The following is a 15,319-nucleotide window of genomic DNA, read 5'->3' on the forward strand; positions in this document are numbered from 1 at the left end:
TGAAGACTGAATATAAGAAATCTGGTGTCGGTGTTGCGTTACAGATAAGCAACCACAAATATGGTAAAAGATGTTTGGATCTTGAGACTCACAGTGATTTTGATCTGCTGAATCTCAGCTGCTGTGCTCCTGACCGTTTCATCTGACAGGTCACACACAGAGCACACCAGGTCCAGGTATGTGCTGGCCTGTTCCTGGACAGCCCTGAAGTGTTTCACCTGTGGGGGATGAACCGGTGAAAATGTTATTTTATCATCATTTATTGTAGCTATTTACAGCAGTATTACTATTAGTGTTTTAGACACATTGGTTATACACAAGGTCTTTTTGTACTCTCTTTATACGCATGCTACACATTCTTTCTTCTCTTGTCCACACTAATTTGTGTGTATACTTGAAACCTACAAATAATATTGTTAGTGCTAACATGATCCAACATCTATTAAATTTATGCATCTCAAGCAATAGCTGCATTTCTACCACTTGTATCAGTTCCCTGTACGTTGAAATGGAGAGCACTGGACTCTGACCTGTTTGAGCGCCTCCTGTAGGCCGTGAGGGGGTAGTGCGTGTAGCTGCACCTCCTGCTGAACGGCAGCCAGCCAGCTCTGGCACTGCTGCAGCGTGTCCTGATGACTCACATACTTCTGCTGCTCCCGCTCCAGGCTCTGGTACAACTGCTCACACGCACACACACACAAACAAATGATGTCACACAAAAATACACACACCCACATACACAGCACGTGCAGAGCACAGCTTGGTGAAGTGACCGTTTGACACAGAAATAAACGGTCACTGCTAGCAACAAAGACTTGCACACATACATACATACAGTACACACACACACACATGGGAAGGCCTAGAGTACAATTTTTCACATGCTGCGGCCCAAACAGAGGTCACTATGTGACTGCTCTCTTTCTGTCCCCCAGACAGACGCTCACCCGCTGGGCGGTGCTGCAGATGGCAGAGTAGCTGTCTCTGGTGCCCTGCTGCTGGGTCTGAACCTGCTGACAAACCCGGGGCTGGACCGCGTCCGGGCAGCCACTGACCAGCTCCTCTCCTCTCTCCTTCAGTGCGTTCAGACGGTCCTCAAAGCCAGCGATCTCCTCCATTATGGCCTGAGAGGAGATGGGTTTGTGACAGTCAATCACAAGGACATTTTTTGTTTAACACTATTAGTGCTGCACAGTAGACTCTGAAGAGTCAGTGCAAAAGCACCAAGAGCGTGACACAGATACAACACAGAAACCTAAACTTCCTGTGTGATTGCATTACTTCTGCATATGGTTTTCTAAGGAAGCCATGTAAAACCACTGAACACTATATTTTAAATGTTCTCAGACAAAAATGAAAACACTGGGCATCTCCTGATTTCACAAAATCATACCAGCAGAAACATTTGTAAACATAAAGTGTAAGAAAGCAGTGCCCTGAAACCAGATGGCTCCCTGAGCTCACCTTGTGTCTGGCTAGCTGCTGTGTGGCCGCCTCTAGAGAGCCGCTCTGCATGGAGTCGGACGTCACCAGGCGACTGGACATCTGCAGCAGCCAGCGCTCCACCTCTTGTAGCTCTCCGCAGTACTCCTCGTGCTCCCGCACGCGCTCCGACAGACTCTGGACCCGCGCCTGGAGTTACGAACACACGCACGGGGAAATAGTTGTGTGTTCATGTGCGTGACTATTAAAAACACGCACATGTATGACATCTTGCATCTACACTTCTCGCATCCACACACCACAATGAGCTAAACCCTGTCTACCACGCTTTCTCTACTGCTATTGTGGTGTACCAGCTGACATTGCTGTTGCTGTGCTGATAGCAGAAGACTGAAAAAATAGCTTTGTGCTTTCAGAGTGAACACAGCACACACCCACCTTGGCTGCGGAGCAGAGCTCAGTGTAGTCGGCCTGCAGCTTGCTCATGTTCTCGCTGATGGTAGGGTCCTTGACCGAGTCAAGCAGGGCCTCTCCCCTCTCCATGACGGACCGCATCGCAGACTCGTGGGACTGGACCGTTTGCTGCAGGGTCTATAAGCAGGAAAACCCAAGTGTCAAGGCGACTTCACTTTCACTTTCTCTAGGTAAACTCAAACACTGGAACCAAGAGGGATTTGGTAGGCTGTGGATCACACCAGGGTTTATTCTTTTTTACGTAAAGGTGCTTCCTTGATTACAATCTATCAGACTTTTTGAATTCAGCTAAATTCTTGTTCCAGTCTATGCATTCAAAAACCTCTGATGCGCAGGCACAACCCAGGCTCTGGAAGCGCCATACACCATTACAGCCAATCAACATTTAGCTGTATGAGCAAAGAAGGGAATGGTGTACAATTTTGGAGCTACAATTTTAACAACCCTTCACCAGAATCAAGGACTGCACCTTCAATCACTGGATAAGTTGTGGTCCACAACCTACACAGTGATCCAAACCCACCTTGTACTTGGCCAGCTGGGCCTTCCTCTGGTACAGCTCGGCTTTGGGCTCCAGTGGTGCCCCGAGCACCGTACGCGTCTCGCTCACCCACTGCGCCTGCGCCTTGTACTTGTCCAGGAAGTCCTTGGACAGCTGCAGGCTCTTGTCCAGCGTGCTCAGCTCCTGCCTGATGGCCCCCACCAGCGCCTCCTGCTGGGAGAGACGTGCCGACACCTCCTCCCGCATCTGCTCCGCCTCTGGCTCCTCCAGGAAGGCCGCCGCCCGCTCCGTCTTCTCCCGCATGGCCGTGAGGAAGCCGCGGCCCCGCTGCACGTCCCCTTGCAGCACCTGCCGCACACCAGGAAGTCAGACATGGTTAGATAGCTGCTTCCTGTGTAGCACGCCACTAATAGCATTACTCATACTGTAACACATACTGTTACCCTCTGCAGACCTGCTCTCTGAAACACCTCTGAGATCATATTTTTAAAAGCCATCTGAAACAAGCCATCAGAGATCAGACTAGCTGCAGATGCAATAGAAGACTGTGCTAGCTATGGTGCTCAATAGTGCAGGAACTGGGTACCAAGAGTAAGTTAGGTTTGACAACTGCATTTCACTCTGCTGTTTAATCTACCACATATGAACAGTGATTCCAATGAAATAGCATTTTTTGAGCTGCTTTTAGTCATGCAATCTTTGGTCTCTTGTGTACCTCTAATTTTTTCTTTTTTCTCTCCATGGCGACGCGGTCCACAACATCGATGCTGATGGACACGCTGCTGAAGTTCTTCTGCGCCGTACTCAGCCAGTCAGAGAAGGTGCTGAACACACTCTGGGCTTCCTCTATACACGACACCTCCTCTTTCAGCTGCTTGATGGTCTCCTAAAAACGGGGAGCAGAGGCATTTGGGGTTTTTCCAAATGGGCTTTGTGTGTGTGTGTGTGTGTGTTTGTGTGTGTGTTTATATAAATGTAAGAGAACGACTACACTGCTTCAGGGAGGGACGGTAAATAAACTAGTTCAGTCCCAGCACCATATTTTGCTTCTGTCTGTATATGTGTGTGTGTGTGTGTGTTTTCGTGTGTGTGTGTTTCTCCCTGTGTTTGCCTGGATTAAGAGCTGTGTGTGTGTGTGTGTGAGTGTGTGTCTGTGTGTGTCTATGTGTGTGTCCCTGTGTTTGTCTGGATTAAGAGCTGTGTGTTTGTGTGTGTGTGTGTGTGTGTGTGTGTGTGTGTGTGTGTGTGGTTGTCCCTGTGTTCGTATGGATTAAGAGCTGTGTGTGTTTGTGGGTGTCCCTGTGTTCGTATGGATTAAGAGCTGTGTGTGTTTGTGGGTGTGCCTGTGTTTGTCTGGATTAAGAGCTGTGTGTGTTTGTGGGTGTCCCTGTGTTCGTATGGATTAAGAGCTGTGTGTGTTTCTGCTCTCCCTCTCACCATGAGGAGCAGCAGCAGAGCGTGGTAGCGTGATGTCAGCTGGGTTGCCGTGGCGCTGACTCGGCTGCTGATGTGGCTCTCCTCCAGCACCTGCTGGGCCAGCGAGCTCAGGCTCTCCACCTCACTCTGGTAAACCAACACCTCCTCCTGCCATGCCTGGACACACACACACACACACACACACACACACAAATGAAATACATTTCATCTTGTTTGCCTGTATCAGTATAAAGGGGCTTTACAGAAGCCTGTACAACAGAAGTCTTCAAAATGTTTCAGGCCAAGGAGGGACCCCTTAGTGATAGTGACACAGTGGGATCTTCTGTTACATTTCGTATAAAATTGTGTTTCTTATTAAATCAAAAACAATAATGTGTAGGCCGACTTATAGTGTATACATGTAAATGTACTTTATAATGGTGTATACAATGTTAAGTCATAACAAATAATAATTTCTGACATGTTTATTATCTGAAAAATTATTAATAAAGATTTCTTAATTTTTGGGGAAAAACTGGAAAAAAAAGATTTGGCAGACCCCTCTGCTGTAACTGAGGAAGATCTCTGTCTTAAAGCAAGCAGGTAGGCAAACTGGAGTGTGTGGGGCCTGCCAAATCCACAGACAAGAAAAGATCACAGACAGGCTGCATCCTGACCTCCAGCATCTGCAGCTGTGCCTCCTTGGTGGCGCGGTCGGAGCGGCGGCTAGAGCGCAGCTGGCCCTTGCTCTCCATGCCCTTGAGCCAGGTGTCCAGCCGGTGGAATTTCTGCTCGATCTGCCGCAGCTTGGCCAGCGTGCTGTTGAGCTGGGCGCGCGTCTCGCCCAGACGGGCCTGGTGCGAGCTCCAGTCGGCCTGCAGCGCCTCCAGCTGGCGCTCCTCCAGCGAGGGCGCGCCCCAGGCCAGCAGCGCCTCGCGGCTCCGCTGCAGCGCGTTCAGCAGGGTGTGGCCCTCCGTACAGCCCCTCTGCTGCTCCTGGTGCAGGGGAGGGAGGGATGGTACACAGAGGCAGTGTTAGTATGCGTGTGGTGCAGTGGTCACTCCAGTCAACGATGCCCTTGAGGTGGGGGGAGGCTTTGATGGTGTGAAGTAAAGCATGAAATAAACCAACCAAATTGTACATCTGTGTAATGCTTTGTGCAAACATTTACTTAGGTTGTTAGCTTCTCATGATGCACTACAGCTGTGGACAATGCTGGAGGTGCAATATACAACAGATATTGCATTATATTACCATTATTCCTATTACTAGAAACACATTCTGTAATTGGACCATCCTAGTTTGTTGCTAGTCATGACAGATATGGGTCACGTTTTCTTGAATATGAGTGGAGAGAAACTGCATTTGAATGTGTAAACCCGCCAAACACACACACAGGCCCTCCACCGACCTGCAGCTTCTGCAGGGTGTTCTCCAGGGAGTCGACGTCTCCCTCCAGAGGGGTGTGGGCGCTCAGCCTCTCCTGCTCCTGCTCCAGCCACGCCCGGAACTGCTGCAGGCAGTGCCTGTGCTCCTCGTGGCTGTGCACCAGATCCTCTGCCCTGCCCACTGCATGCTACACGGATGGACACACACACAGGCGCACACGCACGCACACACACAGACACACACACACACACACACACACACACACACAGGCGCACACACACGCATGTGCACACACACACACACACACACACACACACACAGGCGCACACACACGCACGCGCACACACACACACACACAATTTATTTGATAAATTATTTCTAACCAGTTCTACTTATGAGATTAAATAAAAATGTTTTATTTAATTCCACAAACATCATCTTATAGTCCGTCAGTCTTTCTCTTTGTTTTTAGGAGTCATATCTGGATGTGGGTGTAATGCTCTGTTGGGTATTGACTGACTGTATAGTGTGTGTTAATATGCACACACTGTTTTGAGCGCAGTAACGTTACCTCTGCCTTCTCCCTTACAGCACTGTATAGTGTGTGTTAATATGCACACACTGTTTTGAGCGCAGTAACGTTACCTCTGCCTTCTCCCTCACAGCACTGTATAGTGTGTGTGTTAATATGCACACTGTTTTGAGCGCAGTAGCGTTACCTCTGCCTTCTCCCTCACAGCACTGTAGCGCTCCTGCAGGTCCTGCAGCTCCATCTGAGTGACACAGTGCTCCGCCATTCCAGCTCCCTTCTGTGCGATGGTGTCCAGGAGACTGCCGTGACTCAACACCTCCTCAAACAGCAGCTAGCAGGAACAACACACACACGGCACATAGTCAACAATTCATGAATTAATCATTAGCAACCTATTAATTAATTAACTATTCTTTCTTATTCATTTTTATTATATTTAATTACATGTTTCTAAACAATTCCTTTCCTAAGACTGCATAGTGACTGGTCAAAAAGAACAGGTACCTTGGCTTTGTCCAGGTTGTCCGTTTTGTCTCTCATTTCAGAACATGGCCGGTCCGTGGCCTCCAGACTCTGCTCCACCTGCTCCACCCAGCAGACGAACTGGCGCACGTCATCCTGGTAACTGGTCCATTGCGAGAGGGCCCCCTCCAGTTGGCTTTTGCACTGGATAGAGGCGGAGAGCAAGGTGTCCCAAGACTCCTTCAGCTCCTGGATTTGCAGGCGGATGGCGGGGACACCCTCGGCCGAGGTGTTCCTCTGCACCGACTCTCCGCGCGTCACCAGCATCTTCAGCTCGATCTCCTTCTCCTGCCGGGCTGTCAGCAGGGCCTACAGGGACCACACCACAGCAGGGAGCGACAGAGGATTTGGAAGGGTTTAGTTATTGGTTCTGAATTTAAAGGCAGCAGTTTTGTCAATTCTACTACAGTCCCCACATTCACTTCAGATACTTGGGCCTGGTGTAAGATGGCTTTGTCAGTATAGAAGAGAATCTGAGGCTGCTTCAGTTGTAGTCTTCAGTTGCAAACAAGGATCTCTACACTTACCAATCCTATTCAAACACACACACACACACACACACACACACACACACACACACACACACACACACACACACACACACACACACAAAAACTCTCTCACCTCCAGTTTGATCATCCTGTTGTCCAGCACGCTCCTGTCGGCCGTGGGGGCACAGTAGGACTGCATCATGTGGCTGGTGTCCGACACCCAGTTGTGCAGGTCCCGCAGGCCTTTGCAGAAGAGCTGGTGTTCGCTCATGATGTGCTCCACACGGGACGCCTTCTCCTGGAGAACGCATGGGCGCAGAACAGCTCTCATTAGAACGCTGTAGAACAGTTTAAAACACTCAGAACCACAACTAGCAAACACAATTAGCTTTAAAGACAACTTTTAATAAACATCTCAAGACTGCGAGGAAGATAGGACCAGGTATAGAGGAACCGATCGAGATACAGTATCAAGATAAAGGATCTATTCCTACAATTCCAGCAGTCTAGCTCTGTGTGTTTCATGGGTGTTTCACACTCTTCATCTCTCCTACCTTCAGCAGAGTGGATGACAGAACTTTCTAAGATGGTCTTGTGTCATGGTGAGAATGTGAAATAACCGACAACTGTAATTAGTTGCCAACTGATGAGTACTGATCATTTTAGGTCATTCGGTTTTAGTTTAGAAGCTCTGGTAAGGTAAGACTGCAGCAAGCTTTGGCTGAAGAAGAGAGGCTGTTGCTTGGAGAAGCAGACAGGACAGATGTTCGCAAAACAGTAGTCGGAAAGAGGGATTCAAACCTCACATGACTGTCAGAACAGTGGAATTGGTAGCAGTGCTTGCAACATTCACTCAAATCACTCTGACATATACTGCAGATTCCTGGCGATCAGCGTCCACAAGCTACAGCAACAGTTTACCGTTCCTGCCACCATCCCACCGGCCGGCAGACAGTTACCTTGGTGGTGTTGGTTAGCGCTAGGAGCTGAGCGGAGAGCTGCGAGACGCGGTGCAGGTAGCCCTTCCCTGCCGAGTGCTCGTCCCACAGCTGCTGGGCCCTTTCCCTGAGCCGACTCAGCTGCTGCTCCTGGGACGCCAGCTCCTCCAGCAGCGACTGGAACAGCGTGGGGTGGAGGGTGGGCACACGTCAGGCATGTCGGCAGGACGGGACAGCGGACAGCACACAGCACAGCAAGCAGACAGGACAAGACAAAAGGTCAAGGGTCAACTGTTAGACACAAGCGCATTGGCAGATGCTGGCGTGTTAATGGGCTGGGAGGGCACTTGGTATGAGTAGGGAGTTAGAGAACACATTATGCAGACAGACAATGGCTTCAGGGGACATGGCTGGTGGCTGTGACCAGTGATGGCAAGCTTAGAGAATGTTGGAGGTGGAGCTGGACCCTGGAGACAAACAGACTATCGCTACACCGGTGGTAGACAATGGTGGAGAGTGATGGACAACAGCCTGGTGGTTGGAGTGGGCAGGGGGGGGGGGTGATGATTTCTTGCTGTGACAGCTGGCCATGACTTGGGGGTCGCCGCGCCATGGCGACAGACGGTACCTGTAGCTTGTGGAGCTCGTGCTTCTTGGCTGCGAGGTCGTGCAACCGGCTGCTGCTGCCCTGTACCGCCGCCTCGGTGCCGTTCAGCCAGTCCTGCAGGGGCTCCACACTGTCCTCAAAGTCCTCCATCTGGGACTGCAGGCTCTGGAAGCACAACACACACACACACACACACACACACACACACACACACACAACACACACACACACACACACACACACACACACACACACACACAACACACACACACACAGACACAAACACACACACAGACAAACACACACACACAAACACACACACACACACACACACACACACACACACACACAGACAAACACACACACACACACACACACACACACACACACACACACACACACACACAGACAAACACACACACACACAGTTGTGTTCACAGTTTAATCCAAAGGAAAATTCCACCACAGTGAAGGCAAACAGCTTCTGCCACTCTGCCAGGCTTTATCAGACAATCAGCTGAATAACAATGGCACAAACAGTGCCAAGATACTGTTCAAAGAATGTTACAGTAGAGTACTACAGCTGAACCCCCTAACCCAGATCCCCGAGATGCCCACCTGCAGTATTGCCTCCCTCTGGTGCAGGGTGGTCATGAGCGTCTTCCAGTCCTCTCTGGCGCCCCTCATCTTGGCCCTCACGGTCTCCTCTCGGTCCCTGGAGGCGATGCGGAGCAGCAGGTCCCCGCAGAACACCACCGCATTCAGCTTGGTCTGACCCTGCTCTCGGTCACTCACACACTCCTGAGAGAGATAGGAAGCACTGTGAGAGTGGCATATCACTGTATAAGTATAAGTATATATACTCTTTTTGCATTTATCCCAATCTGTGAATTAGGGAACAACACTGCACACAGTGAACACACAGTGAGGTGAAGCACACACTAATCCCGGCGCAGTGAGCTGCCTAAAACAACAGCGGCGCTCGGGGAGCAGTGAGGGGTTAGGTGCCTTGCTCAAGGGCACTTCAGCCATTCCTACTGATCGGGGTTCGAACCGGCAACCCTCCGGTTACAAGTCCGAAGCGCTAACCAGAAGGCCACGGCTGCCTGGCTGTACCTGTGTATACGGTACATACTCACTTAGTGTCAAACATCACTTCAAGGGCTGTTTTGGCAAAGACATAAGTTAGGGTAGGTTTGTGTTTCAAATTCCAATCACTGACAGAGCTGAGCTGAGTTTGCATTTTTATTTTATTATTTTACTACTACTACTATTTTATCACTAGTAAATTATTTTGTCCGGTCAGGACTGTACCTGAATCTTCTGCAGACTAGAGGACACCTCAGACAGGTTCTGGGGCACATCAAAGCATTTGGCTGTGGTGATCTTGGCGTGGACCAGCCACTGCTGGAAATCTCTGCAGGACGAGCGGAACCTCTGGTCCAGGAGCTTCTCTTTGTTCTGACACTCACGCGACGCCTGCAGACTCAGACTGGGAGAAGGAAGGAACATGTAATGAGGGAGACAGAGAGAAAGACGCTACAATATGCAACTACACCAACAGAGCGTTCAGTACTGGCTTAAATAATTTAGATAACATCCCAAAAGACAAACACAGTTTTACCTTGCCCACTTATAACACACCTTGCCCACTTATAACACATTTTACCCATTACCGTTGTAGACTGTGGTTTTCCTGCACTGAATGAGTTTTTGATAAAACAGGCAGAATAATTCATCTGAATTCTCCAGCTGTAACCCATCTGTTTCCTTTGAACCCATCTGTCCCAGTGCATAGGCTCACCTGTTGTAGTCTTTAATGAGAGCGGACACCCTGTCCGGTTGGGTGCCCAGCTCCCTGGAGAAGCGGCACAGGTCATTGAGCTGGGTCTTCAGCTGCTCAGAGGTCGCCTCCGCTTTCAGCAACTCCTCCGAAGTTTCCTTAGACACAGACACCATCATTTACTATGCACCCAACGTAAGCGGATTATAAGTTATGCATGATTTTGCATGCAGTATTTCCTGAAGCACACATTGATAAGCTCATCATCAACTTCAATATCCTGAAAACTGACTGACAATGAACAGATGTTTGTCTGCAATAAGGTGACCCCACATCCAAAGTACTACTCACTTCTGTGCAAGGATTATTCCACTAGCACTGTGAAAGCCATTGTGTGATTATCCACGTGCAGGAACTACACTTGGTCGTTACCTTGGCGATCTGCCAGCCGTGGACGGCCTCCTCGCTGGTGTTCATGCCCTCGGTCTGCTGTAGATGGTCCCTCCATTCCAGCAGGCGCGTGGAGAACGCCTGCAGCTCCTGCTCTAGGTGTGTAGCCAGCCGGCCAAACTCCTGCTCGGAGCTGGCCATCTGCTGCAGCGCCCCCTCCAGGCTCTCGGCCGCCGCCTGCGCCGCCCGCTCCCACTGCTCCCAGCCGGCCAGCAGACCGGCCTCCTCACGCTCCAGCGCCTCACAGCCCAGCGTGGAGCTCCGGCCCCGGGCTACTCCGCCACTGCGCTGCACCCGCGTCATCCGCTCCCAACCCTGCTGACGTGAGGCCAGCAGTTCCTGAGAGGGTGGTGGTCAAGAGATACAGAGAGAGAGATGAAAAGAGCAGATTGATGGAGGAGAGGAAGTGGAGGAGGAGGAGAGGAAGAAGTTTTAAGTGATCCTGATGCTGATCAGCTAGACAATCAAAAAGGAAAAAGGATCTCATTAACCATGACATCTCATTCCAGGTCACTATGATTCATTAATGTTCTGAATTAACTGGAAGACAGGCATGTCTGTTGGGTATTTTTTATTTTTAATATTATATTTAATAATATTTTAATATTAGTTTACCACTCATCTAAGCTATTATTCCAAGTTCGCTCTGTCACTCACTCGGACTTTGGCCAGTTTCCTCTGTACGGCGTCTGCGTCTCCAGACACGTCTGCCCAGCGCTGCAGCTCCTCGCGGGCCGAGGCCAGCCAGTCGCTCATGTCTCGCACGGCCTCTAGGTACACCTGGTGCTCCCTCACCGCCGCCTCCATCAGGCCCAGCTTGCCCTGCAGCACAGCACACACACACACACACACACACACACACACACACACACACACAGGCTGTCAGAGGAACTTTCACTACCACACAGCTACTGAACCATCTGTGTCCTAAAGTTGAACAAATCAGGGAACACTTCATGAAATTTTAGAAATGTTGTAAATGTATTTATTGCAACATTGTAAAATATAGGAAACATTGTTGAAGACCTAAACACACTTGTTGAGGCTTGTTGTGGGCCTTTGTGTGCCCAAAACTCTGAATTTGATATTTTTGACAACAATAAGCACAAAATGACATAAGACCACCACTGTCATAGACTCTGTACCTTGACCACAGCGGTCACATCGCCAAAGTGGGACTGGATCTGGTCGCGGCACTCGCGGGAGAAGGCCCTGTCGCCGGTCTTCTTGTGCAGCTCGACGGCCTTGTCGGTGAGCTGGGCGAGCGTGCCCACGTGGGCATTGACGTCGGCCAGCGTGGCGCGCAGGCGCTCCAGCACGCACAGCTTCTCCTTCAGGCCCGGCTGCTCCAGCTCCAGGCAGCCCAGCTGCTGCTCACAGCCCTCGAGCCACTGCTGCAGCGCCGCGCGGCTCTCCTGGAAGCTGCCCCACTGAGACACCGTCCACTCTAGACGGCTGGACACACACACAAGGAGAGAGACGGGGGGGGAAGGGGACAGTGGAGTGAGTGTGGTGGTGTTGCAATTATCCAGTGTTAGCAAGCTACATCAGAAAAATCATGAATTGTTGATGATGGCCATTGGATAATACAGTAGACACTGTAAAAGGCCGATGTAAATTCCACTGTATTCCACTGAGTTCTTGTGGATTTGCAATCCTAGATGTTGATGATTCTAGAATTTGCTACAAGTTCTTGATTTTGTAAAGAGATATTTATGGAATGGGCTTGGATTCTGGATTCTGAGTATCATGTGGGCTTGGTCTCAGGAAATGGCATAGTGTTGTAGTGTGTGTGTTAACTTGCTGGTGTGTGTGTGTGTGTGTGTGTGTGTGTGTGTGTGTGTGTGTGTGTGTGTGTGTGTGTGTGTATGCATGTGTATGTGTGCGTGTGTGTGTACTGTATGTGTGTGTGTGTGCGTGTGTGCGCGTGTGAGCAGACCTGTGGCAGCTCATGGAGGTGACGAGCGTGCTGGCCCAGGTGTCTCGGAGCTCCTGCAGCTGGGTGCGGATGGCCTGCTGCCTCTCTGGACCGCAGCTCTTCAGCAGCTGCTCGCCCTTCCCCAGTGCCAGGTTCAGACGCACCTCCCCCTCGCCCTTCATCAGCAGGATGTCCTGCAAACACAACAGCAGAGGCCAGAGTGACCATCACTTCAGAGAGGACATTAGAGCCCTGTCTAAGGACCATCAGACACATTCCTCTAATTTGCAGGATAAATTGAACTGTGTTAGTTAATTAACTATGTTGTTAATTAACTATGTTGTTAATATTAATTTGTAATAATGTTTTGATAAGTTTGTTAGTTATATAATACAACATTCTTCTTTTCTCATACAGATACCCTAATAGAGGTCAATCAGCTACTTAGACAGGCAGGTATCTGAGGTAGAACTCAGTCAGCAAACTCGTGGAGCTGAACTAAATGCATGGAAGAATGTGAACCTCTGCTACAGTTTCACTTTCAAAAGTAGAGTTTAAGTCTGTTAGATTTGCCCTCTTAGGTCTGTATTGCTACAAAGTGGTCTGACCTGGATGAGAGCCAGGCGCGTCTCCAGCGTCTCTTTGTTGCCGGTGGTGCTGTTGAGGGAGGCCAGGCGCTCCTGGACACCACTCAGCCAGCCCAGGCAGCCCTGCAGCGCCTCCTCGAAGGCCTGCTGCTCCTGCAGGCCCAGCTGGCAGCTGCGTAGGCGCTCACGCAGGCTCCGCACCAGGCCCTGGTGTCGCGTCTGCAGCTGCGCAGCAGCCAGCACCTCCCCTCCGCCGCCGTGGCCGGTCTCGTGCAGAGACTGCGCCTCCTGGCACAGGGTCTCAAACGAGTCTCTGTGGGAGAGAACATGCATCAAACACAACAAACCATCATATACACAACATACATAGAGACACATAAAAAAACATTTTTTTATTTTTTGTCCATTGGCATGCTGTTTTACTGTACATTAGGCCTTCTCTTTTAGATGACAAAAGAGGAAGTGGTTACTTTCTAAATGAGCAAACTACTCCAACAGGTGCAACACAACGCTGTACATCCTGCAACTTCTGATAAGATGTTATCATTTCGGTAAATTCCAAACTATTCACTGGAGTCAAACTGCGTCACTATATAGACCTCAGAAGTTCGCCTACAAAAAAGCTACCATCTTTGCCCATATAAGGAGATCCAGTATCTTGTGATTTTTCCTATGGGAAAATACATTTTCAATTATCGCACCTGTTAAACTGTCGCGGGGACGAAGAAATCAGAAATGCAGACGTTTTGCTCTACACACTTTTGACCTCTGCCTTCGAGTAGATACTGTGACCTTCGGTACGTTAAGGCGGGTAAACTTTGATTTTCGTTACCCTAGAGCTAACTTGTAATGCAACTTGGTATTTAGCTTCAATTAACTCCCGGATCTCCTTATATGGGCAAAGATGGCAGCTTTGGTTCCTTTTTGTAGGTGAACTTCAGAGGTCTATACAGAGGGGACATGACGTGAACTCTAACCTCTCTTGGGTCACTTCCTGCTGGAACTCCTCAACTCGCTGTAGTGCTGACTTCTCCAGTTCACTTGACTTCTCCTCGGGCAGCTCAGTGGTCATCCTCCCCTGCATCAACTCCAACCAGCGCTGCAGCTTTTGGACATGGTCCTCAAAGCTGCACACCCACAAACACACACACACACACACATGACATCTGTTCCTTCATCTTACCAACCACTAGTCTTTACATTTCACACATACATAATATTTATATTCGTGTTCACAAAACACTAAAATATTCCATGATTTCTTCAGGCCTGGAAAATGGGAAAATTTTACAATTCCATGACTTTTGCCGGGTTTTCCTGATCATGGAAACCCTGGACTCACCAGTTGAGCTCAGTGGTGCTGCGCTCCAGGCTGAGCTGGTTCTGGCGGCACTGTTGCACGTAGCTGTCCCAGTCCTGCTGGGCCGAGCTCAAACGCGTCTGCACCTGACCGGCGCTGGCTTTGGGCAGGTGCAGCAGCAGTTTCTCCCCCTCCTCACACACCCGCGTCAGCCGGCTCTCGCCATCCTCCACCCGCTCCAGCGCCCCCTAGCGCACAGGAGGGGGAAATACACTCAGCACCTTAACACACCGCTGCATCATCAATGTGCTAAGGTTAACAGTAATGGCTATTCCTCATAATGAACCTCAGATGTGGAAATGATTCATGCTGCCATTGTGGGAGAGGTGGTGGTTTTGTACCTTAAGTTTCTGAAGTTTGCGCTCCAGAGTGCTGATGTCACCAGACTGGTCAGAGCATTCTTTAACCACATCCCTCTGATCCGCCAGCCAGCCGTGGAACTCCTGCACCAGATCTACACACGACATGAGAAGGATGGAGAAAGGGGTAAGATTTTACCTGTAAATCCATGCTCTTACCATTGAAGCTGATGATTTTCACCTGTAAATCCCAGCTGTTACCTAGCCTGTTTTCACCAGACTCACTCACTTTGCTTCATTTCGTGAAAAGAGTGTGGGTGCTCACTGCTCACAATTGGGAAATGTTTCCAACCCTAGCATCATAATGGGTGTAGACTTCAATCATTGGTCCAGCCTAACCAATCACATCGATTAGGGATTCCTTCCGTTACCTCCTAACGTTACAGTACATCCAGACTAGTATCTCAGTGAAATGAAAAGATACTAGGTGGATGGGGCTGTCCAGGCTAGCTGTTCCCAGTAAAGTGACAGAGACAATATCAACGGTGGGCGGTCTTGCCTGTAAAGCGCTGCTGCAGACTGTGCTGGAGGGAGCCCAGGCTGCGGCC

The 15,319-nt window shown here is 49.8% G+C and overlaps 1 protein-coding gene across 1 annotated transcript in view; it reads right to left on the reverse strand.

Moving 5' to 3' along the window:
• The window catches only part of syne1b (spectrin repeat containing, nuclear envelope 1b), a 101,972-nt gene that overhangs the window by 50,560 nt on the left and 36,093 nt on the right, over window positions 1–15,319 (reverse strand). Inside the window, 27 exon segments of the mRNA XM_048228420.1 lie at window positions 93–218; window positions 531–677; window positions 948–1,124; window positions 1,465–1,632; window positions 1,882–2,034; window positions 2,441–2,767; window positions 3,135–3,305; window positions 3,857–4,012; window positions 4,513–4,830; window positions 5,247–5,411; window positions 5,944–6,087; window positions 6,261–6,587; window positions 6,903–7,067; window positions 7,729–7,884; window positions 8,336–8,479; window positions 8,933–9,115; window positions 9,629–9,806; window positions 10,119–10,255; window positions 10,530–10,886; window positions 11,205–11,369; window positions 11,693–12,002; window positions 12,487–12,659; window positions 13,074–13,365; window positions 14,030–14,179; window positions 14,395–14,600; window positions 14,754–14,866; window positions 15,271–15,319. The exon segment at window positions 15,271–15,319 is cut by the window's right edge and continues 159 nt beyond it. Coding sequence (XP_048084377.1) covers window positions 93–218; window positions 531–677; window positions 948–1,124; window positions 1,465–1,632; window positions 1,882–2,034; window positions 2,441–2,767; window positions 3,135–3,305; window positions 3,857–4,012; window positions 4,513–4,830; window positions 5,247–5,411; window positions 5,944–6,087; window positions 6,261–6,587; window positions 6,903–7,067; window positions 7,729–7,884; window positions 8,336–8,479; window positions 8,933–9,115; window positions 9,629–9,806; window positions 10,119–10,255; window positions 10,530–10,886; window positions 11,205–11,369; window positions 11,693–12,002; window positions 12,487–12,659; window positions 13,074–13,365; window positions 14,030–14,179; window positions 14,395–14,600; window positions 14,754–14,866; window positions 15,271–15,319 — 5,157 coding nt within the window.

Source organism: Alosa alosa, chromosome 19 (assembly GCF_017589495.1).
Source record: "Alosa alosa isolate M-15738 ecotype Scorff River chromosome 19, AALO_Geno_1.1, whole genome shotgun sequence".
NCBI lineage: Eukaryota > Metazoa > Chordata > Actinopteri > Clupeiformes > Clupeidae > Alosa > Alosa alosa.